At 46.6% G+C, this 25,705-nt stretch overlaps 1 protein-coding gene across 2 annotated transcripts in view; it reads left to right on the top strand.

Moving 5' to 3' along the window:
- Positions 1-25,705, top strand: part of brun (trafficking protein particle complex subunit brun) — a 461,018-nt gene that overhangs the window by 344,642 nt on the left and 90,671 nt on the right. For both annotated transcript variants that reach the window (XM_075865888.1, XM_037419219.2), the window contains exons 18-20: positions 926-1,068; positions 2,821-2,970; positions 3,027-3,111. In XM_075865888.1, the coding sequence (XP_075722003.1) occupies positions 926-1,068; positions 2,821-2,970; positions 3,027-3,111 (378 nt within the window). The remainder of the gene's footprint in view (positions 1-925; positions 1,069-2,820; positions 2,971-3,026; positions 3,112-25,705) is intronic.

Here is a 25,705-nt window from a genome sequence, read left to right as displayed (position 1 = left end):
GCTCATTTTTCAAGCATGATAATCGGTCCACATCGTAGCTAGTATCCTTTCGTCAGCTGTGTTCATTTTGCATTCACTGCACTCTCAGTGCTTCACAAAAGCCTCCAAAGTTATTTGCCAAACCAGATTGTATTGACTTACCATAAAATCTCGATCATGTGCCTATAATTAGACGAGATTTGGGGGTGGAGCCCTTGCTCTGTCATAGATGAAAATTCAAGACGTTGGCGGAAGAGCCGCTAAGAATAAAGAATGCACTACCATGCTTCTAATTAAATTTTAACTAAGTGCATTATAAATACTCATGCATTCACTGTTTTTATTGTGTGAATAAAAACAGTGAAAATGGTGTGAGAGGAGAGGCCGCATATTTGAAATCTGCCGGTGAAAGGAGGCGGCTTTTGCGCGGGTTTTTACGGTAGTCACCCCATCATGCAATACCACCTTCCACCAGACTCCTTCACACGTGAGGATGCTGTCGCACTTCGCCGACTGCAGACCCGAACTTTCCCGAGCCTCCGCTTTATGCATAAAATATACTCGTCTCGTTATACTGGTGCCTGTCCAGGCTGTGGCACTGTCCCCACAACTTCTCACATTATCATAAAGTGCTCCACCTCCTACTTCCCGCCCATCCCTCCAATCCTTTTTTCCAACTGTACCCCAGAGCAGCGGGAAGGCACCCTTTGACGACGGTGCTCCCGAGGTCTGCCGGGCCTTCATTCTCAGGGTCGATGCTGTTGCAGAGGTTGCCATAGGTGTTCTGGAATAGGGACCCTCCTCGTTTTTCTCGAATTTGCATAATACAAACGTTTTCATTATCATTCCCATCATGCTTTTTTTGTGTTGACTGTTGATAAGTGAAAAAAATCTTCATTCATCCTGTTCAATAGATAAATGGGTGTTGTATCTTGTGTGGTGCCAGGTGGTGGAAGTAGTGGTGCAGCTTCGGTACAGTGGGGGTCCCGGCCTGCAGGCCCGCTACTGTCGCCAGCTGGGGCTAGCGCTGACCCTGGAAGTGCAGCCATCACTCCTCATCTCTGGCTGGGATGTCCTACCAGCACAAGAGTGGGTTCATCTTGGTTCAGACATCACACAACATCAAAGTGTGGTGTCAGCAGTCAGAGACTGAGCGATACTTTTTGGCATTCTTCTTTATCTCAGGATTTTAGACTCACATCCTACCTCAAGACCTGTTTTTACACATGCAGGAAAATTTTGTAAAGTTAATGTTTTCACAGCACGTGTAACGAGGACAACACAAAAAAGACAAGCACAGTGTTGTACCCACTACGACCTTTCCTACGGACGGCATGCACTTTTCACCGGTATAAAAAGTACGGGGAAGACAAAATACAGTCAACTCTCGTTAATTCAAACTCAAAGGGACCTCTGAATTTTGTTTGAATTATTAAGAAGTTTAAATTATCAGAAGTTCCCAGATAGATGACTCTGGGTGAGGCAACACTACACATTACGAATGGCATTGATTTTATCACATTTTAAAGTGTTTTTAGGCTCTAACTGCACGCAATAAACTGAAAGCAGAGGAGTAAGGTTCACAAGTTTATTGGCCATTTACTGCTGATCAGACCTTATATTGAATTGCCAACTGCTTCATTGCTATAGGTATTTGGTTTCATTTCAGCGCAAAGCTCTATATACCAGTTGAGAAGCATCACGGTTTGCCATGCGTGTGTTTTGTTTCAACCACTTGTTTACTTGCAGAGTCTTTTTCCTTGAAGGCCTGAGGTGCTTATTTTTCATTTTTAGACGTTTAGGATTAAATAGGCATGCAAGTTTTTAAATAGTGGTGGGAAAGCAGCTGATATTTTCTGGTATGAAACTACAAAAAATATGAATTACCCGAATGATCGAGTTTGAATTACGAGGCTTTTGATTACATTGAAAGAATAAAGGGCCAACCAAAGATTTAGTTTTGTCTGAATTAACCAAAAGTATGAATTATCAGAGTTTGAATTATCGAGAGTCTACTGTATACAAAACTGCAGTCAAAGAATACAACCCATCATCGATAGGACATGTTCAGCAACAGTTGTTTCCTTTGACTACAATTTTTTATGCCTTGTCTGCTATGTTCTTTTTTTTTTTTCGCTTTCCTCTATATTACTGTAAGCAAGAAAATGAAGCCTGTTGGGGGTGAAGCACTGTATGCACCTTGTGGTCTTTGTTGCTGTTAGAACACCAAATCATGCTTCAGCGACTAGCCCTATGCTCAATCCTCAGGTTTCATGGGACGAAAAATGTCCAAATTAATGGAATGCTGAATTATTGATTGCATCAATGGAGCGATGCTTTTATGATAATATACTTTTATTTCCTGTAATGTACTAATTTACTTCTATAAATTACATCCGTTCCTTAGACAAATGTGATGCATGAGCTTACTATGTGATATGGGTAAAATATCTATGATGCCAGAAAAAGCTAATTACTTAGAATCAGGGGCACATTAAAAAATTTAGGTAGTCAAAATATCTGTGTAGCCCTCCACTACAGTGTGCGGCATAATCATATTGTGGTTTTGGCAGGCAGTACTTCAGTACTACTATGAGTGGAAGTGCAGAAAACTTTCTCATTTTTTCTTCTTCATACTTTGCAATGTTAGTGCTGTGCTATGACTCCATCTTTTTGGGTTTTCAGTATTCAAAAATGTGATCAGATGGCGTTGCTTGCTGATACTCATTATTTTTTTCTTGGTGGATGTCCTGAATGTTGAGTTACTTGCGCATCAATTGGCAGTGCGAGGCTACCACATGTCAGTGTGCATTCCTGTGTCAACACCTTTCTTGCCCACAGGCCCACAAAATGCCACCTCGTGCTGGACTTGCGCAATGAGACCGACCATGAGCTGGAACTGCGAGCTGATAACGAGCGGCAGCCCTTGCTTCTCGAGGCCAAGGATTGCTGTCGTATCCCCGTCACTGTCCCTAGGTGCACAGCCGACATGTGAGTGCCCCTAGCAACAGTCAAGCAGCAGCAGCAGCGTTTGTGCTCTCTCGCAGCTGGCCGAATGCGGAGGGCCCTGAGCAGCTGGAAATGGCCTGTCGCCAGCACCTGCAAGACACGGTCAAGTTGCGCTGGTGGCTCATATCCTTGTTGCATGCTGCCGAGCTGGCTGAAAATGTCCGTGCAAGATGCACTGCTGATCCTCGCAATTTCTGCGTCTTCTTCTAACATAGTCATAGTTTCTAAAAATGAAAAATCGAAAAGGGTAAGCGTAGTGAAGAATAGACGTGTGGAATGGCTGCTTTCCTTGTTGTTGGGCTAATTGCTGCATTCTCCAAAAAACTGGAAGACACTGAACATCAAAATAATTTCCAACATCAAAACACAAGTTATATTGTGTCAAAATAATAATGTGAGTTTGTTGTAGTAAGTAAGTTGACATCTTTTTGTGTGCTTTTCTTTGCTTGCTTCTCCGTCTTATTTTGCACGAAGCTCCTTTTTTTCACGCTAAGCCTTTGCAAACCTTTATAATGGCTGTGGGCGTGTGGTGCACTTGCATTCTCATAATGACCTTGCCGCTTGCATGCAGTCAAGTAAGTGTGTGCCTTGCCCGTTCTTTAGGAGTGTGCGAGTAGTGAGTTTCGCAACTGAATTGAACACAAATCGAAATGTGAGGACACCAAACCAAAAACAAATATAGTCAATCCTGGATATATCATATTATTGGCTATGTCGAACAGTTTAGATATCTTATTGGCTTTCTCATGCAAAAGTATGAGACTGGTGCACCCGTATATCGAACTCCTGCTCAGCGGCACTTTTGCTATATCAAACGCTGTACCGATGAAGCCCAGGAAGTGAATTTTATATGCAAAGCATTTCTTAGCGAACTTCTGGGACTTTAAGCGTATCTATCTATCTATCTATCTGTCTGTCTGTCTGTCTGTCTGTCTGTCTGTCTGTCTGTCTGTCTGTCTGTCCATCCGTCCGTCCGTCCGTCCGTCCGCCCGCCTGCCCGCTCGCTTAAGTTTGGGTGCTCTTGTGGTCACCCCCTTAACTTAGAGTGAACCAAAATTAGCATGGGAGGATAAGATGGATTGATGAATATGACGCGCTGGTCCCGTCAGACAGTGGCACATACCCACGGGTGGGTGTGTGCCGCTGGTATGCGGTTATGTGCCACAGGTGATTGACACTTTGTATCTACATAGGAACAACGAGAACGCACATCGGCAATTTTAGCACGCTAGCGTTAAGAAGTACCCGACATCGGTAGTGTCCACCCGACGAATGCAAAGAATAAATGTAAGGGTTCCAGCTGGAATCGAACCCAAGCATTCTGCGTGGCAACGAAGCATTTTACCACAGAGCTATGCCAGGTCTCGGAACTACTTTTCAAATAGACACTAATCTTCCTGAAACGTCAATAGTGTTTGTAGTGTTGCCTAACCACTTTTATAAACGTTTATACAGCCGTCACATTGGGGCAACATCAATTGTGATTAGTTGCCATGCGCTGAGGTCAATTTCTGCAGCAGTGTTCAGGGCCAGCATCCTCGTGAGCATCTGCGCTTATCAAGCTTCTGGTGCTGCTAATACGCATGATCCAGTTGGCATCATTGCGCAAGTGCAAACAACTGGCTATATAAACATCTGCAACTCTTCAATATACGTCTGAGCATGCAACATTTGTACACATATTTAGCATCATTTTATGACGTGTTGCTCAAGAAAAAATTTGCAACACAGTCACCGTTCATCCGCATGCTTTGCATAACGTCGATTCCCAGGTACGTGGGATCTGCCAAATTTTTTCCTAGCAAATATTGATCAATACTCTACTGCGTTCCAACAAGTTCTTGTCCCTTTTCACGTGCAGGCAACGGAAAGGTGGTGGTAATTCATCGTGCTGATGTGGATCGTTGTTTGGCACTCGCGAGTGCATCAGTATGGCTGATGCGTGCCATCTACAGGTGTAAACGTGCAGGCATAGTGTTTTTGTAAAAGACCAATTCTCTAGGACATCAAAATGAGAATTCGAAGTAACTCGGTCATCTCGTTGCAATGTTCGGATTTCCTTGCGAGCCTGAAAAACATGGCTTTCGAGGTGTGCAACCGCGTGATGTATTTTTAGTGTTTTGGTACGCATGTCTCCGAGACTAGGCTTTTTTAGCTTTTCGCATCAAAGGAACTGAAAGCAGCAGCTGCCAGGGACAAAGCCGCAGGTGACATCGACTGTGGGAACTCGGCGTGGTCTTTGTGCCGGGTAGGCTTGTGTGCTTGTTGTCTCCTTCCTGATAAACCCTCATTCGAGAGTTGAACAAAACGTTGAGCCAACGTCAAGTATAGCACCGTCGTAAACTTTCCTTGCATGCCAGGTGACGACATGGGGTGTGTCATGACTGCTGTCAATGACCTACGGTGCCTCAATGAATTCCGCAACTTCTCAGTTTTTCCGGGCACCATCTCGAACAGTGAGTGACTTCAATTATGCAGATGATACGTAGCTGTTTATAACTGCATCGATACTGAGATTATGACTGCAGCTGCTGGTGCCGCAGAAGTGTACCCGTGCGGTTATAAATATGCCAAATGCCTTCACTGCTACCGCTAATCAACTTTTGCCACTCTTCAAAGCTTGCATCAGGTTTTGGATCACTCAACACTGTTCTGGCCTAAGGAGTTGCATCTGCTTATTAGGAAAGCTTCACGATATTCAAAATGACTGGAACTTGACGGTGCGCAAAAGCAAGACAAGCTTATGACTGTTTTCATGTGAAACAAAGTGCAGTAACCTGAAATTCATACCTTGTTCTTATTATACTGTAAGCAAATCACTATGCTGCCGCCTGTAACATTTAAGCAAACAGATATAGTCATGTTATGACCTCATTACTGCAATTGGCAATGCACTAACTAAACAAGTTTCTGTGGGTCGTGCAAAGAAAACACGTCACTGGTTGTTGGGACGCTTGAGGGGATTGTAGCGGTGGACTCAGCGTGTGGCTGCATTGGCTGCGAGCTCATTGGTGGTGCGTGGACTCTTCTGCATTTAAAGGCATTTGTGAAGTGAATGAGAAGACGAATGGGCGCTGAGGTCACAGAAGAGGCTGCCATCAGGCACAGTGGGCTGGTGACATTTCTGCCCACACGCTTTGATGAGAGGGGTACACGTGTGTCATGTGGTGTCATGAAAAAGCTGACATGGATGTAACAGATGAATTCTTCAGGCAGAAGTGCGGTGGAAAAACTAGCATGAAGGCAATGATGACAAGGGGCTGTGACACGAGGCCAGGAGGGAGAAAGGATTACACAGGGAGTGTGGTGGCATGGAATTCGGAAGGGGGTGTTCATTTGGGGAGAAGCAGGGTGGAGGCAGTTTGCTAGTGTCACAGTCGTGGCTCTTCCTGAGGGCGTGGCAGAGGTGAAGAGTTGGAGTGGCCTGCTTCGCTTGACCTCGAGCTTCGATGGTCCACGGAGACCCGGGTGCTTGGATGTGGTCTCTAGTTCACGGGTCTGAGCTGAAGACTGCCTGACTTTGTTTGCCCTGACTTCGGCACCTGCCTGCTTTGTTGTGCCTACATCTGAGCGTCCCCTTGCTCTTCTTTTAATTCTTTTGACGATGGCTTCTCTGTGCTTCTATCTGCTTGCCGTACACATTCCCGACACCTCAGTAGTAGTACTCACCGGTGAGATTCTTTTCATTACGTTTGGATTATCTGATGTGTCTGCTTAAAGCTCTTTACATAGGTTGTATAATGTTTTGTTACTATTAGTGCATGTTGTGTGTCTTATGTTTGTGTGTTGTTTTGATAAAGTGAGGGAAACAGAAAACAGCCTCGCCATTTTTACTGAGAGCTTTGCTGTCTCCGACGCTATGTGCTCGTATATATCTACTTATTCTAAAGAACCTCACTACAATGACACCCAACGTGGGGTCATAGTAATGAGGCTCTTTAGAATAAATAGAGAAATAAACAATAGAAAAATAAAGCAAATAAACAAAATATAAGAGCACGCTGTGTCGGGCTCACTAACGCTCTTTGTAAAACTGGCAATGCAGTTTTATTTTTATGCATTCTCAATAAAAAGAACGTTTGAAGGGGGCAGTCTAACAAAAGAAAGCACTGTAGCGACGTGACGCGGTCTGATGTAGACATGCCGTCATCGCTGGTTTAATGAAAGGACCCAGTGCGGAAGCGAGCTGTCGAAGTAGAGCGGCGGCCGTGGCCTCCAGCCAGCCAGAAACCACGAACGTTCTCCGCCTTGCGCCACGAGCCACCTGTGCTCGTCATCTTCTTCTCTAGCTGGCTGGCCCCCACTAGAGCTACGCTACAGGGGTTCCCCGTTGAGCATGTTATGCTATAAAAAAGAGAATATAAAGGATGTAAGAAGAACATTTAATTGATTGATATGTGGGGTTTACCGTCCCAAAACCACCATATGATTATGAGAGATGCCGTAGTGGAGGGCTCCGGACATTTCGACCACCTGGGGTTCTTTAACGTGCACTCAAATCTGAGCACACGGGCCTACAACATTTCCGCCTCCATCGGAAATGCAGCCGCCGCAGCCGGGATTTGAACCCGCGACCTGCGGGTCTGCAGCCGAGTACCTTAGCCACTAGACCACCGCGGCGGGGCTAAGAAGAACATATAAACGCTACGTACATGTGCGGCAGTTCCTATAGTGTCTACTGATAAGTCCAAATGTTGTTAGGGTGGAAAGGGTTTGGAGAAGTCCGACAGTTTCGGTGGGCGGCTCTGGAAACGACGCAGCAGGCGAGGACCACGATGATTGCGTATTGCTGCAAGAAGCAAGTAAATCAGAGGGGCGTGTTGGAAATGATGGTGGTGGATTTTGTACGAACGCCAAGGTCGACGCCGCTTCAAGCGTCGCGTGTTGCAGCTGCTTGAGTGCCAACAACGGTGCATCTTGCGACAGTGAAATGCATGTTCTGGACAGACCGCTGGTCGCACACTGTGCATAGACGTGATGCTGCCCCTCCTGTCTTCACAAGTGGGTGGGGTAATGCAGAATGGCTGTCCGAGACACTGGCTGGTACCTGCTTTGTGGATTCGGGACAGGGCGTGTGACCTGGCTCCTCAGACAGGTGAGAGAAAATCCTCGCAAGCAGGTCTGGAACACCCTGGCTGCCCCTTGAGGTGTAGGAGAACTCAAGGTCGGGCTGACAGCCTACGAGCGTTTCAACAGCCGGCACCAGTCTGTCGGGAAAACTGATGGCATGAGGCACGGCGGCGGGCTCTGACTCCATGGTGGGCATCGTGTCACAGGCTTCCGCACGTGTTGGGACGGGTGTGGGCTCTGCAGTTGAATGAGCTGGTGCAGCTGAGGTCATCGAAATACTTAAAGCAGACAGTGCAGCTGAGCAGATTTCTGCAGTACATCTGACGATGCGTGGGGCAGTGGCCAGTGTCGAATCCATGATTGAAAGAGGTGGCATATCCGACACGCCAAAGGCAGCAGTCATGGACTCCGGGGCTATGGGTCTCTGGAACGACCGGTCGATTGGCACGAAAGGTTGGTTTCCGTTACCTGTTTGGCCAGTTATTGTCGGCAAAGGAATGGTCTGAACTGGCTGTCCTGGATGGTGATGAGCCAGGTGCAGTTGTGTCACTTTGGGAGAAGTGTCATGTTTGATGCCGTAAAACTTCAGCACGGCATCTCGCATATCATTGTACGGGCAAAGGGGTCCAAGAGAAATATGTGAAGCGGCGTTTGAGATCGTGTGGAAGATGATATTCCAATATCTCGTACATGAACTCTTGGATCCAGATGCCGTTGAGATCCAAGGCCGCCGCAAACTCCTCGAACCATGATTCTAGGTGAGAGGTCTGAAATGGTAGCAGTGGCGCGTCAAATCGGGGCTGCCAGGCTTGCGCTGGCTGAAACATAGTCGCAGAACTCGACAGCAGTTGTGCAGCGTGGGTCGCTTGTCCGTGTGTCTGTGCTCACCAATTTGTAGCGACGTGACGGCGTCTGACGTAAACGTGCTTTCATCACTAGTTTCATGAAAGTACGTATCAGGGAGGAAGCTAGCTGCCAAAGTAGAGCGCCGACCGTGGCGTCCAGCCAGCCAGAGAACATGAATGTTCTCCGCCTCGTGCCACGAGCCACGAGCGCTTGTCATCTCTTTCTCTAGCCGGCTGGCCGCCACTAGCACTACGCTGCAGTGCCATCACGAAAATTCGCCGACTGCTTCTCAGACTGCCTCGAATATGCACATCACATAGAAACTATATCAAATCATGTGCGAAAATTTTCCTTCTTTATGACACCGATATTTGGGTATCACGGGCGCACAACCAATTAAAAAAATCACAATCAAATCACGAACCACTACTCCAGTGCTACACAAGCCATGCTCGATTTCATTAACAATATGTAACTCTTCTCTTCAAGTACAGCTGATTAGGTCTAGCCTGCTGTTTGGCATGTTGTCGCAAGAAGTTAGTTCAAGACATGAAGATCAGGCATCGAAAAGATTGCACTCAAGCCCTGAACCAAGAACGGCATGCGTGATACAATGTTTGTGTTCGTGGCCAGGAGATCAAGGGCGACAGAAGCCCACCAAGCTTATGTAAGACCATGCACTGGCAGCAAGTCAAAAGCTCATGTCACAAAGCCATAAAACTTTTTAAATTTATCGACGAGTTAGCGAATACGATATCTATAGGAAGTTCGATGATGACGACAAGAAACCAAGTGCAGTTGATGAGAACGTGTGGAAGTGCGCTAAAGGTACGATGCAGTGACCATAGAATGGTACAGTCTAGAATTCGTCTAGCCTTAAAGAGGGAACGACAGAAACTGATACGCAATGAGCCAATCAACGAGCTAGCTCTGAGAGAAAAAGTACAGGAATTCAGAGTCTCACTTCAGAACACGTACTCGGCTCTTATCGAGGAAACCAATCTTAGCGTTGACGCAATGAATGATAATCTGATGAGTATCATTACGGAGTGTGCAGTGGAAGTTGGAGGTACGGTACTTAGACAAGACACTGGCAAGCTGTCCCAGGAAAGGAAAAATCTCATTAAGAAGCATCAAAGCATGAAAGCATCAAGTACAACAAACAAAATAGAGTTGCTAGAGCTTTTGAAGTTGATTAATAAGTGTAAGGTATCTGATAGAAGAAGGTATAACATGGAGAGAATTGAACAAGCTTCGAAGAACGGAGGAAGCGTCAAAGCAGTGAAGAAGAAACTTGGGATAGGCAAAAATCGGATGTATGCACTAAGAGACAAAGAAGGCAAAATAACTACCAATATGGATAGGATAGTTAAAATAGCCGAGGAGTTTTACAGAGATCTGTACAGTAGCCGGGACAACCACGACCTTAATACCATAGGAACTAGCAGTAACCCAGATGACACCCCACAAGTAATGATTGAAAAAGTCAGAAAAACCTTGGAGAGCGTGCAAAGAGGCAAAGCTGCTGGTGAGGATCAAGTAACATCAGATCTACTTAAAGATGGAGGACAGATTGTGTTAGAAAAAACTAGCCACCCTGTTTACGAGGTGTCTCTTAGCAGGAAGAGTACCAGAATCTTGGAAGAATGCTAACATCATCTTAATACATTAGAAAGGAGATGAGAAGGACTTGAACAATTACAGGCCGATCAGCTTGCTCTCTGTAGTATACAAGCTATTTACAAAGGTAATTGCTAACAGAGTAAAAAAAACATTAGAATTCAATCAACCAAAGGAACAAGCAGGATTTTGAACAGCCTACTCAACAATTGACCACATTCATACTATCAATCAGGTAATAGAGAAATGCTCAGAGTATAACCAACTCCTATACATAGCCTTCATAGATTACGAAAAGGCGTTTGATTCAGTAGAAATATCAGCCGTCATGCAAACACTGCAGAATCAGGGTGCAGATGATGTATATATAAACATTCTGGAAGAAATCTACAGGGGATCAACTGCTACCATAGTGCTTCATAAAGAAAGCAACAGAATATCAATCAAGAAGGGTGTAAGGCAGGGGGACACAATTTCCCCAATGCTATTTACCGCGTGCTTACAGGAGGTTTTCAGAAGCCTAGAATAGGAACAGCTAAGGATAAGAGTTATTGGAGAGTACCTTAGTAACCTGCACTTCACCGATGATATTGCATTGCTGAGTAACTCAGCGGACGAATTGCAACTCATGATCACGGAGTTGGACAAGGAGAGCAGGAAGGTAAGCCTTAAAATTAGTCTGCAGAAAATGAAAGTAATGTACAACAACCTCAAAAGAGAGCAGCGCTTTGAGATAGGTAATAGTGCACTTGAAGTTGTACAAGACTATGTCTACTTAAAACAGGTAGTAACTACGGAGCCGAACCACGAGATTGAAGTTACTAGAATAAGAATGGGGTGGAGCACATTTGGCAAGCACTCTCCAATCATCACAGGTAGATTGCCACTATCCCTCAAGAGGAAGGTGTATAACAGCTGCATCTTGCCGGTACTTAGCTACGGAAAAGAGACCTGGAGACTTACAAAGAGGGTTCAGCTTAAATTTAGAACGACGCAGCGAGCAATCGAAAAGAAAATGGTAGGTGTAACCTTAAGAGAGAAGAAGAAAGCAGAGTGGATCAGGGAACAAACCGGGGTTAAGGATATCATAGTTGAAATAAAGAAGAGGAAATGGAAATGGGCCGGGCATGTAGCGCGTAGACAGGATAACCGCTGGTCATTAAGGGTAACTGACTGGGTTCCCAGAGAAGGCAAGCGGGTTAGGGGGAGACAGAGGTTAGGTGGGCAGATGAGGTTAAAAAGTTTGCGGGTATAAATTGGCAGCAGCAAGCACAGGACCGGGTTAACTGGCGGAACTTAGGAGAGGCCTTTGTCCTGTAGTGGACATAGTTAGGCTGATGATGATGATGATGATGATGATAACAGAATCGCACGTTCCATGTTGGTCATGCGTGAGCACCAGTCAGCCATAAACACACTAGTACAACGTAGCCACATCAGTGTTGGTATAAATACTTAATCATCGCCTAGGCAACAGCCCTCGTCCCTCACTCAGCAAGCCTGCACAGCGTGCCGCGATTTTTTTTCTTTTCTTTTTAGGGGCGAAGCTCCTTATGGCATGGCTTGTGCATCCCCGTTGTGGGTAACCGCCCCTCTTTAATTCTTAAACTGGCCATAGAGGGCAGTAGTTGAAATATACGCTGAAAAATGCAAATACTACGACACCAGAGGGCATTACTTGTAGCGAAGAAAAATTGACATCACACGTAAAGAAGGAAAAAAAGACGATGCATGTTCTTTGCAGCGCTTCACGCCAAGGTGCCTTTTATAGTACAATAAAAGCACCGTTTTGGCATGCGCGCGCATTCGGAGGCTCAGGGACAGAGGATGGATAAGGCTGCTGAGTGGCGTGCGCGCAAGACGGCCGTGGCTCGCGCTCGAAAAAGGGACCCCGACGTGCGAGCGCACGAGGCAGAAGCGCGCCGCGAGGACCCTACAGTACGACAACGGGAGGCTGAAGTGGTGCAGCAGCGGCGTGCGAACCCAGCTTCGCCCCACTCTCCATCATTCACCTCTTCAAATGCTGTCATTTTTTTTCTTCATCCTCTCCTAGCTCATTCATTCTGCATCCCCTAATCCTCCGTAACAGCTTCGTCGCTCGATCCTTAGTGATGAACTTAGCGCACCTCCTTTCAGAAGCACACTCACTGCTGCATTTGTCTCAAAAAAATTTTACAGCAAGCATATTATAATCGGTCTTTCACTTTTGAAAACTGCAGAATAAGTGGTATGCGTGTACATGTGTTTCTATGGGACGGCAAGCGGGAGTCGAAAAAGACCCCATTGTAACCGGTCCTGCACTATGATAGGTTAAGTTATGTGTGATCTGCACTGTATTACAGTCGATAACATGTAATTTGGACTCCATGGGGCACGTAAACAGGTGGTCAAAATTTCCGGAGCCCTCCACTACGGCGTCTCTCATAATCATATGGTGGTTTTGGGACGTTAAACCCCTAAATCAATTAAGTCTGATTTATCCAATGTTAGAAAAAACAAATATAGAAAAAACAAATACGTCAGAAAGAAATTACTTTTGCTGACACTTCAGTGACCCGATAGCGAGAAAAAGCTGTTGATGCATTGCTGCACGCACTTCCGCTTACAAGCAAGCTAGTCCGCTTGTATTTCTGCCAGTGTGTCATGCTCTTTGTATAATGACAAAGGAACAGGAAAGCTCGAGACAGGTCCGCATGCGTTGGCTCTGGAGTACACGCATTGTCATGATCATAATCAGAATCACTGTATGAAAATTTCAGAACCTGCCTAATTATGTCGTCATTGTTCGATTCGGCACGTCATGACACAGTACTGTTGACCTTTTCAAAGTCTTCAAATGTAATTGCGTCAGGAATCGGCCCACCATAGCCTCGCAGGTCGCCATTAACATACACACTTCAGCTTGTTGCACTGGGCGGCAGGTCTGGCTTTTTAGTGGCGATGTCCGGTTCTTCAGCTGCAGTTTCGGGCTCACTACGGAACATCAATCCAGCATGCTTAAAACAGTTGTTGATCAACTGCCTTCCAGGCATCGGCAAGCATGCTCACGACTGACATTAAGTTAACATATTTCATCTGGCTTTCTAAGCTCAGCAGCATGTGCTGCAGCATGCATCAATGATAGAGCACCTTCAAATTCTTCATTTGGATGGCACTGTTGGTGCCATTTAATGCAGATATTTGAAGACAGCAGGGTGCAAAACAAAGCAGGTCTCAGCACAAAACCAAACGTGCTCACAATTCAGCAGAATGCAGCACAGTACTATAACAGCGCGGTGATACCGTAACCGGAATATAGGATGTTCCCGATGTCGATACGACCTCCAACTTTTGAGTAGTGCTTCCAAGATCGGCATTTCCTATTATATAGTCGTGAGGCAACCAAAGTAAAGCGTGACAGATCACCAATTTCCTATCATTTTTTATCTCTGAGGCTGTACTTTGTACGGTATGGGTACCAGAGGAAGTAATGGCTGCTAATTTGGTGTGCATAGTCCGGGTTATTAAATGCAGATCTGGCAGCTTTCCGAAATATCGGTTGTTTTTACACATTACTTCTATGGCACCATGGGTGATGTCACGTGGCTGTCCGAATTGCCGGTGACTGATTTATCATCGACAACTGTACTTTCTCTAGTTTCAGGTCTCATTTGGCCTTCATATGGGTAGATGTCTTCTATTCCTTTTACTGAACTTTACAGTAAAGGGTATGTTTCGAGTGCATTTCTATGTCATTCAAAAGAATGTCATACGGCAGGCCATTCAAAGCTCTCAGGCACTGCAGTGTAATTTGGATTAGACGTCCCGCAATTTTGCGATGACTGGCATTTTACAACGAATCGGTTTGGTCGGGACAAAATCCCTATAGAAACAATGTATGAAAAGCCTTGATTATACATCGCAGTTTTACACCAACCCCATATCTTATGACGACTTTTAGATTCCATTCGAAAGAAAAAATAAACAGTAACTCGAATCAAATCGCGACAAATATTTTCGAGTGCAAAATGTGAACTTGTATGTGAAAAGTAGAAAGTGAGACAGGTTATGATCTTAGAATTTAATATTTATTCTCCTGGAAGTTCATGCACCTATTGTGGGGTCTCGACGAGGCGAGCGCGCACCACGCCAAGCTCTTGGAGTGAACGAACACAGTAGACGTGGTCGGTACAATACCAAAGAACATACATACATTTACTTTAACTGATTTAGACAACGATATTGTCCGCCAAATCGTTACATCAATCGTAATCAACCCACTAATACATCCTTACACATAAATCGTAATCAACCCACTAATACATCCTTACACATAATTTTCGTACACTCCAAAACATGACAAACACAATAACAGAACAAACACACATTATCAAAACCTAAGCGGCGTCACCAACGCTTGACTTACCACGTGGGCCTACCACAGGCGGCCCGCAGTGCCGTCCACGGCAGACCCACCGCGAGAGACAACCGTTCGTGGCAGCCGCCACGCGCAGAAGAGACCCGCTCAACTCTCGCCCGCCACCAAGGCCTGCCTTACGCCAGGGGTCACCGCCGGCGCTACTACTTTACCAACCATGGTACTCAACGCGAACACAACGCCATCTATCGCCCGGCGGTCGTCACCCGAAATGCGGCCTTGGGGCACGACATGTGCGCCACACAGCGCAGACAACTTTACAAGGGGGGTGTCAGCACCTCCACATTCCCCCAACCTTAAATCAAACCATATCCTGAAAACAAAAAGATAAGCTACACAAGCATTAACAAAAAAAATTACATCACATGACCATAATGTCCTTGCACCACGACACCGCCGCTGGTCTACACTGCTGCACTGTCCTGCTCGACTTCACCTCAGTACCAGCCCCGCAACATCAACATTGCCGTCGACGCGACGAACCGTCGCTAGCGCCGACACGTCTTCCAGTTGCGACCGGCACTGACGGAGCGCCGGACTGCAGGCAGTTGCGCAGGTCCCAGACATCTCCATCGCCTGACCTCAGGACCGCGCATTCCTGGCTAGCGACGCTGACGGGTTGCAGAAAACAGCCGGTTGTGGATGACATCCCTCCCGCTGAATACATCAACAAAAAAAAAAAACCTCGAAAGAAACAGTAGAGCAGGACCTAGGGAATTGAGCTTCGGGCTTTTCAGCCATGTGGTACGATGGTCCAGTATGGCTAGCTGATACATCGGCGAGGGCCGAGACTCCCATCAAAATAAAACAAAAAATCACTTTTTCTAACTCGTGCGTCGCAAGATTAAAAAAAAAAGGTGAGGGAAGCAGAGCGCAACACCTAAACGCCACGATCCACCTAGTTGTGCCACGTGCGACAGGTGGCTGCGCAGAGCCTTAGGCCTAATGAGTTGCTCAACAACAACCGGCATCCACCCAGCACTCAGCCCAGGCGCAGAAGAGGCAGCCGCAAGGAGACGTCCACTCTGTGAGATGGCCCTATCGCTCGCCGCACACAGCAGCTTACCGAGCGATCGGCGTCCACCGCCCCGGATTGGTGTCACGACGCCCCGGCGTCGAGCCGCAATACAAGTCAGCAACGACGCCCGGCTCCCAGAGCCGAAAGAGATAGCAGAAGCTATTCACAGAAATTCGGACCACGCACGAGGCTTCCGTACTCACTCGCTTCGGGCCTGGCCTACAAACCACGTGCTCTAGGCCTTGCTCACCCCAGGATGCAGAACGCATGGTTCTCGTCCCAATTCAACAACGGTTTTGAAAACTAAACACAACAAAAAGAACAACACTTGCGAGCAAGAAAAAAAATAAAAACTCAACCTGCCGACAAATTCAAACACGTCACAAAAACCAATCTCCTCGCTTCTCAACAAAGCACACCGCCGACGCTAGCAATGAGAAGTCCCCTCTAGGCCTACTTCACCCCGAAACTGTCGTCCGATACTCCAAGAGCTCCATGTTGGGCAGCCAGTGTGGGGTCTCGACGAAGCGAGTGCGCACTACGCCACGCTCTTGGAGTGAACGGACACAGTAGATGTGGTCGGTACAATACCAAACAACATACATACATTTATTCAACTAATTTAGACGACGATATCGTCCGCCAAATGATACATCAACTGTAATTAACATGCTAGGACATTGTTACACAATAAAACGACAAACACACATGAGAGCACACAAAAGGCGGGGTCGCCAATGCTTCACTCACCACGTGGGCCCACCGCAGGCATCCCGCGGTGCCGTCCACAGCAGACCCACCGCGAGAGACAACCGTTCGCGGCAGCCGCCACGTGCAGAAAAGACTCGCTCAACTCTCGCCCGCCACCAAGGCCTGCCTTCTGCCAGGGGTCACCGCCGGCACTACCACTCTACCAACAATGGTACTCAACGCGAACACAACGCCATCTATCGCCCGGCGGTCGTCACCCGAAATGCGGCCTTGGGGCGAGACACGTGCGCCACACGGCACAGACAACTTTACAGGGGGGGGGTGTCAGCACCCTCACACTATGCATACGCCTCAATTGCGCGCATACGTATTCGGGCTCGTTACCTAGTCAAGCTCTATCCACACAGAGTAGCTTCAGCAGGCTGAAAAGCTGATATTTTGACGTTTTCGGTGTGTGGGAGTTTCTTGGTCAACATGCGGCTGATCTCCTGTCTTTGTCGCACTCGCAGGCACAGGCTTAAGGCTGTTTCACATGCCGCGATTGCAGGGAAAAAAATCGTTCCGTTCGCTTCAGTCGCTCTGTTCGCAACCGCCATTAATGGTGGTTTGGTCTCACATATACCCCAAACGGTCCACGATTTTCGCTCTGCGACTGGAGCGGTGAGTTCTTGCCAAATTCTCTGCCACTCCTCCCTGTAGCAAACACGAATGTAATGTTATGATCTGTGCATTATGATATCGTGAAGTTTCTGTAAAAGGTAACAGAGGGTTCACTTGTTTCATCATTTAAGAGCACTTCCCAATGTAAATTAATTTTAAAACGCTCCCGCCGCTGCGATCAGAGTGAAAATTTTCAACGTGTTGGAAGCTCGCTACGGACTGCTGCAGCGGAAGCGAACTGCCCTCTTTATCGCTGGGAGTGAATTCGCAGCTCGAAAATCATTTTTTGTGTCCTGTGAAACGGCCTTTACACACGCATAAGGGCGCGACTAAGCTGTTTTCACCGCACACAGTTACTTTCACTTGATGTCTGCAATAACAGCAGAACATTGTTAGTTGCAGTTCATAAGTAAACGAATTACACCGTGCACAGCTCAGTTAGCTCAGTCACTCAGAAGGCCATTTTATGCAAGCTTGTGGTCCGTCGCGATTATGTGATAGCCATGACACTATGTCTGACTCTTCTGATGGGAGGCTGTTGCCAACATGGTTGCGGTTTCATTTTCACGTGCACGCAATTATCAGATTTGTTTTATCGGTAGAAAGATGTGCTGTACCTTCCTTGCAAAAGCACAAGGTCATGCAGTGGGCTTTATTCAGGCAGTCTGTACCTATCTTTTGGGCAAGGCTGAGAGCCACTACCTATAATATTAGTTTTTTTATTATACAATGCACTGATTATATAACATTTTTGCACAGTTCCCTCAAAGTGTCACCCTGTATTTTAGTCCAAAGTTAAAGGGGCACTGACACTATATTTCAGAATCGAAATGTGACCTTCATACGATTGCCTGATATGCATAGGTCTTCTTGGCAAAATTTGAATGGTGTAAGTCGCGTAAAAGTTATTTTATTTCGACGGTAATCAGTGCACGAAAGCTCGAAAGGAAGTTGGGTGCCCTGCGACGTTAACACCAGTGCTAGGTGGTCGGTGTGATACATTTCATACATACTACCCATCCGAAGTGACCATGTGCTACGATCCAAGTGTTCTTATCGTGACGCCAACACTTGGAAATGCGCTCACCCTTAGTGTCTGATCTTTGTCACCCCACTTTGAGTGGTTTCATGAAATTACGAGACAGAAACCACGAAGAAAAGAAGAAAGAGAAGAGCATGATTCGACATGTGCTCGCTGATGTCGGGGAACTGTTGTGAGTGGCAGTCTTGTGGTTAAAAGAGTAGAAAAAGCGCAGTGAATGTGTCTTTTTATTACACATACGATTCAGGCCAACAAGTACCGCTTCAGTGCCGGGGTAACTGTGAGAAGGAGGATAAGTGTGTTATTGTAGAAACTTGACTTATTCTATTTTTCCGCTGGTGTGCGTATACCGAAATGGTGTGCCCGCCAAAACTCCCCAATATAGCTAAATGAGACACGCGAGCGAGCATGGTCGAAGTGTGCATTTTTGGGCACCTCCTCGTTGCTGCTTGGCGCCGCGTCCATTTTGGAATCCCTGTTCTTCAAAGGGTCGATTGAAGCAAAAATGATTTGCAACGTCACAAATCGTGGCGATTACGAGCTCCAATGTTGAAAATGGCGGCCTTGCCAGCTGTTTTGAATGGTGTTAGATATTGGTGCTATAAAGCAATAAATTCAATAGTTATCCATGCCTCACTCACATATTCGTATGCGAATTGTCACTAGGGGGTCGACAACTATTCATGGACGCAACAATATTGACATGAGTGAATGTGATGTCAGGGCTCCTTTAAAACAATAACAAGCTTGAATCTCCACCTTACTTTTTGTTTTGTTTTTTATCTCTGAATATTAACCCTTTCATTATTAATGATGTATATCCGCAGCCACGTCTGTATAGAGCACGCAAGGAGCTGTGTATTGCTCTGTGGGCAAAACCTTGAGGTAGTATCGGGCTCCGATATGGTCAGCCTCACAACTAGGACACAAATGCTCCTGATACACCACTTCAGAGCCCGAAACGGTCTCAAGGTTTCGCACCACGGAACAAGAGCTGGCTGCTCACGCGCTTTACACAGACGTGGCCGCGGCTGTACATGTAGTCCTCAGTGGACACCTTCAAAATGGTCAGTGATGTACATGTATGTCATTGCTTGTATGTTTAAGGAAGCACGCCTTTTTCATTCTTATTTGGCATGTGCTGTCACGTTGCAGGAATTAGATTATTTCTTTTTCTTATGCCATTGTCTTTTTTGTTTAGTATTTCTTTGTTTATTCTTTACTAAAGAGGTCTGCCAGTGAGTTTTAGTTTTGTCCAATAGGTCGGTCCCACTTCTGGAGCCTGCAAAATATGATGGCTGTCTGGTTTATAAACTCTTGAAGTGTGACCATTTTGTTACCCTCTCGTTTATTGCTACCTGGGGGCCCCACTGTGGTGATCTAGTGGCTAAGGTACTCGGCTGCTGACCCGCAGGTTGCGGGATCAAATCCCGGCTGCGGCGGCTGCATTTCCGATGGAGGCGGAAATGTTGTAGGCCCGTGTGCTCAAATTTTGGTGCACGTTAAAGAACCCCAGGTGGTCGAAATTTCCGGAGCCCTTTACTACGGCGTCTCTCATAATCATATGGTGGTTTTGGGACGTTGAACCCCACATATCAATCAATTATTGCTACCTGGGGCATGATCATGCCTGTTTCCGTACCAATGCTGACTGATAGAAATTATGCTTATGTGGTTGCATTTCCGGTTTTTGGGACTTCCATAAACCACTTCCGTTTCGTTGGTGATGAGACAAAAGATTATTATGGGTTGCTGACTTGTTTTTGCTTTCTAGACTCTATGTGAAACAATACAATTTTCTTCAGTGAGTTACCCACACAGTTCACTAGCACTATAGAAATGCATGCCGGTTACTCTGCTGCTAGTGAGTTTAGTGGCGATTCTCGCAAATCGCTACTCGATCGCCAAATCACGATCTAATTCATCCTATTATACACAATGTTATCTCTCGTTATCCCATTATACATTATACATCCCATTATACAAGGTGTTACCACCTGAGTTCGCACCCAAATTTTCATGAGCAAGCCATATAGGAAGATTGTGCGCTGCGAGACAAGATGGCAATTGTACTTGTCAGACATGTAAAGGTAGAGCAGTGAAGGGTACTAATAATCTCTGGATTCTGAGAGGCTGCTACTGGAAACTGAACCTAGGAAAATTTAACACAATGACCTTACCAAGTGAAGCCAGGCTAGCAGAGTTACTTGAGGAGTCTTAAAACCTCAGTGGAATATTATTTGCCTTAGTGAGGTTAAGAAGGGCCACGGAAGCATATGCGCTGCTAACCAATAGTGATGCCAGGAAGATGACTTCCTGATAAGAAAGAATGAGAGATGAAATTTCATGGTACAAATACTTTGCCAGTAGCATTGAAGAATTCTCTAGTGCCTATAGAAGGGTAGTGAGCCTCATGCTGAAAACAAGAAATACAATATCTTATTAATACAGGTTTGTACTTCAACATTCGTTCATGGTAATGGAGCAGTTCTTGCAGGGGAATCTGTGCAAGTACGCACTTAGCAGGTGGTGTCGCCACGAAGCCGAGGCAACAGTAAGCAGGTAAAGTTTTAAACCCCCTTCCCCCCACCCCACCCCTGCTGCAGAGCTTAGGGCTTGTACACGTGACACCTGCCGCACCTAAGCGGAGTGTGATGGAGTGCTGCCATTTGCCCTTTGTTTGGGCGTGACAGGTGTCCCGGCACATGCATTACGGCTGTGTGGGTAGCACCTGTACAGGACCTTAGCCATATTCGAGGAAAAAGGAATACTGAAGGTCCGTAGCTTAGGTGGCACACCGGGCCCATGCTCTCCCCCTTCCTCCTGCCCCAATTCTTTTATGCCATGGCATACAGAGCACGAAATGACATTCGAACCTTTCTGCCTGCCCGGCCCCCACTTTGAAATAATGTGATGCCCCCCTTTTCATTCTCCGAAAAGAATTTCTGCCAACGCCCTTGCTGAAGCTTAAACCTATGAAGCCCCCCTCCCTGGCTGACCTAACTATGGACATGGGCAGTTGCATTTTCCTGTCATATTCTTTCCCTACATCTTCTTCTATTACCAGTCTTGTACAAAATAAAGACAGAGCGCGAAATGGCAGAGCACATGTGGCAAAAAAATGAGACGGGTGCTCACTACCAACTAATTTTAATATGGAAGAATTGGGGAAGATATATTGAGCATATGTCACAAGCACACCTGTGCACGCATCGCAACGCTAATTATTAAATAATATACTGCAAATTCTGGCTAAGCAATGAAATTCACACTGCCACAAAAACACTGACCGCTGGTTGGCGCAGTCTGCGCCCTTCATTTTCATGTCCTCCAACAGCACGCGAGCAACCCTTTTTCTGCTGCATCCCAGCACCTTCAATCGAGCAAAGAGAGACACACAGCTGCACACTGCATCATGCACAGGAAGATGTGCATCGTTGTGATTTGAGAGCGCCAACTCATACTCACGGGCCCACTGATTTACACATATGCCGTTTTGGCCAATGTAAGATTTGCCACAGCTCAGTGGCTATTCATTATGCCACGCGGGTTTCTTACTTACCCTTATGTTTCATTCGGTTTTCGGCCACAAAGCCCATCTGATCTGAAATGCTTACCACAAACTGCACCTCTTTCCAGAAGGTTCACGATTATAGTAGATAGTTTTGTTAAAATTATGCCCACTTCATCAAACATTTTATTTAGATTATTCTAGAACCTACGTCGCCGCTAGTGATAACGCTAGAATGTTCTATTGTAATTGTATAAATGCTGACACAGTTGATCGACAGCAAAAGCTCTGCTTGCCGCTATCTGTGAAAACATGCTATGGAAGGATCAGGCTGAGTTTGTCCATGCTAAACTTTCTCGTACTGTAGGTATCTTATCGCGCTTACGTTTTCTCTTGCCACAAAAAATTAAACTCTTACTATATAATTCGCTATTTTTATCTACATTAAGCTATTGCTATCTAGTATGGGGCACCACATCGGAAAAGAACTTAGGCCGAATATATAGATTACAGAAAAAGGCTGTGCGCATAATTACAGGTGTTCCTCGCGATGAACATTCCAAACCCATTTTCGAAGCCCTTAATTTACAACCAATGCCTGAGATATACAATACAATTTTAATGAAGCGATATCGTACTTCCTTAAAGAATCACGACTCTTTTCTTACTGATTTAGCGCGTTTGACACCCTATACCTGCCCCTATAGCACACGAGCTACCGATGACTGGAAAATTCCTTACACACGTACTAACTATGGTCGCCAGATGATGAGCTACTTACTGCCACTAACCTTAAACAGTTTCTTACAATAAACCATTTATACTGCTCCGTTCTGTAAATGTTTTTCAACGTGTTAATAAAATGCAAATCGGCATGACCTTGAAGTACATGTTTTGATATTGTATAATAACTGATGATCTCATGCTGCTGTTGCTGTTGCTATGTTGTCAAATGGTGCGAAAGCCTTCGTCAAGCCTTAATGGCTTTTTGCTTTCGCCCCACAGCATCACTGTTGTGACTTTTGTAATGTCTCCTGTGATGTCGGAATAAACTGAATTGAATTGAATTGAATTGAATTGAATTGTCTTGCTGTAAACTGACTTTCTTTTTAGCCACAAGTTCGGCTGAATGAACAGTTTCATCTTTAACCTCGTGTCTACTCCCTTTGTCAACGTCACAACCCCGTGACATCTGCTGGAGGTGCTTCCCTGCCCATGTACTGAACGCCTCCCTCCAGCCGTGAGCCGAGCGCACATCAACAAGGGGGACATCGACCCCAACGCTGAGCAGTGATCCAGCCGCCGGCAGCAAGGGCTCCCGTCAGAGTTCGGGCCTCTACCTGACCCAACCCGGAAGACTAAAACCCTGTCCTTGACCACTACGAGGATGACAACCCCTGTACCACCTGCACCCATCCTGCTCCAGCAGCCCAAGGAGCCACCCACTTTTTGTGGATTATGATTTTAAGATCCAGAAAGCTGGCTGGAGATTTAGGACAGAGTCGCCGTCTTGAACAGCTAGAAAACCAATGAAAAATTGCGCCTCATCTACTTTTACCTAGAAGACGCCACAAAAACGTTCGAAAACTGGGAAGCCGACCTACGTACCTGGGATTTTTTCGGACGACATTCCAAAACACCTCTCCGAGCGCTGTTTGTAAGGTATGTGCTGCTACTTACTGCCTTGAAGACATGTGTTCGACTTCCCAACAAAAGCTTAAACATTTCTGTCGAAAAGATGGCCCGGCTGTTCCGTCACGCCGACCCCAACATGACCGAGGAAAAGAAAGTGAGCTTCCTTATGAGGGGTGTGAAGCAAGAACTCTTCGCCAGACTCATCAGGAACCCGCCGAAGGCGGTCCCTGAATTTTCCTCGAAAGCATTCACAATTGAGAAGGCGCTCGAGATGAGAACATGGCAATACAACCGTAGCTTCTCGGCTGCAACCTACGCTGACATCCAAGCGCTGGGAACCACCCACCTGCGTGAGACAATCCGAGCGATCAAGCAAGAGAAGCTGTGGAAATCGCTACCTCCAGTGCAGCCTCAAGTGGACTCCATCGTGGACGTCGTGCGCCTGGAGATCCAACAGTCACTGGGCGTTCCTCAGCTTCCACAGCCAGAGGTGCAAGTCATGAGCTATGCTGCAGCAACCCGCCATCAGGCCCTCTCCTCCATGCCCACGCCAAGACACCGCATTGCCGAAGTTTCGCCGCGAGACAGCATCGCCGCCCCCACCGATGTCATACCGCCCGCCACCCAGCCTGCGATACACGCCGAGGAAAACCGTCGTTTGGCGCACTCCCAATCATTGGCCACTATGCAACCACTGCGGGGAAGCTGGCCACACCTACCATTAGTGCCAGTACTCACAAATAGGGCTACGCGATTGCGACGTGGGAAGGGCCGATGACCTGAATTGTGGGAAGGACCAATGGCATGAAAAAGGTTATCAGTTATGCTAGCCGGTCGCTATCCAAGGTCGAAGCCAAATATTCTATAGCAGAAAAGGATAGCCACTACCGCAGAGACGGAGTGCTTTGCCATCATCTGGGCAGCGTCAAAGTTTCGCCTTTACCTCTACAGTAGGCCTTTCAAAGTTGTGAGCGGCCACCATGCCCTGTGCTGACTATCTAACTTCAAAGACCCTTCGGGTCGCCTGGCACGGTGGAGCCTGAGACTTCAGGAATTTGATGTTACCGTCGTTTACAAGTGTGGCAGAAAACACTCTGACGCCGACTGCTTGTTTCGTGCCCTTGCCAAACCACCTCCGTTGGACGATCGGAACGATGACTGCTTTTTGAGAAACATAAGTGCCAAGGACTTCACCGAGCGACAACGAGCTGGAACTCAAGAGTCTCCTAGAATTCCTCGAGGGTAACAGCGCCACTGTTCCGAAGGTATTCAAGAGAGGACTGGCGTCGTTCTTCCTGCAAAACGAAGTTCTCCTAAAGAAGAACTTCTCGCCCCTTCGAGCTAAACACCTTCTCGTGGTCCTCTTAGCAATGAGATCAGAAGTACTTCAGGCCCTACACGACGACCCGATGGCTGGACTGCTCGGTGTTTCCCGTGCGCTCGCATGAATACAGGAAAAGTACTATTGGCCATGACTTGCTGCTGATATCACTCGTTACGTCGGGACATGCTGAGACTGTCAGTCTTGAAACACACCGCCAATAAGATCAGCAGGCTTCCTTCAGCCGATCGAACCACCTCAACAATTGTTTCAGCAAATCGGTATGGACCTACTGGGACCATTTCTTACTTCGACTTGCGGGAATAAATGGATCGTCGTCGCCACTGACTACCTCACCCGCTACGCTGAAACAAGTGCCCTGCCTGGAAGCAGTGCCGCCGAGGTAGCAAAGTCTTTCATTGAAGACATCGTCCTGCATCATGAAGCTCCAGAGGTCTTCATCACTGACAGAGGTACGGCTTTCACTGCTGAGTTAACACAAGCGATCTTGGCATACAGCCAGACAAGCCACCGCCGGACTACAGCTTACCATCCACAACCAACGGCCTCCCCGAGAGGCTAAACAAGACAATCATTGACATGTTGGCCATGTACGTCGATGTTGAACACAAGACATGGGATGCCATCTTTCCGTACGTGACCTTGCCATACAACAGGGCAGTGCAGGAGATGAAGCAGATGTCGCCATACATTTTAGTTTATGAAAGGAACCCGGCCACAACGCTCGACACCATGCTACCAAACGTCGCTAAATAAGAAAACCTTGATGTGACTGTCTACCTACAGTGCGTCGAAGAAGGCTGACAACTCGCCCGCCTCCGCATCAAGAACCTCCAGACAACTGA

This window comes from Rhipicephalus microplus, chromosome 6, assembly GCF_043290135.1.
Source record: "Rhipicephalus microplus isolate Deutch F79 chromosome 6, USDA_Rmic, whole genome shotgun sequence".
In the NCBI taxonomy this organism is placed as follows: Eukaryota; Metazoa; Arthropoda; class Arachnida; order Ixodida; family Ixodidae; genus Rhipicephalus; species Rhipicephalus microplus.
Note: the sequence above shows the minus strand (reverse complement) of the source record. Positions and strands in the feature narration are given on the sequence as shown.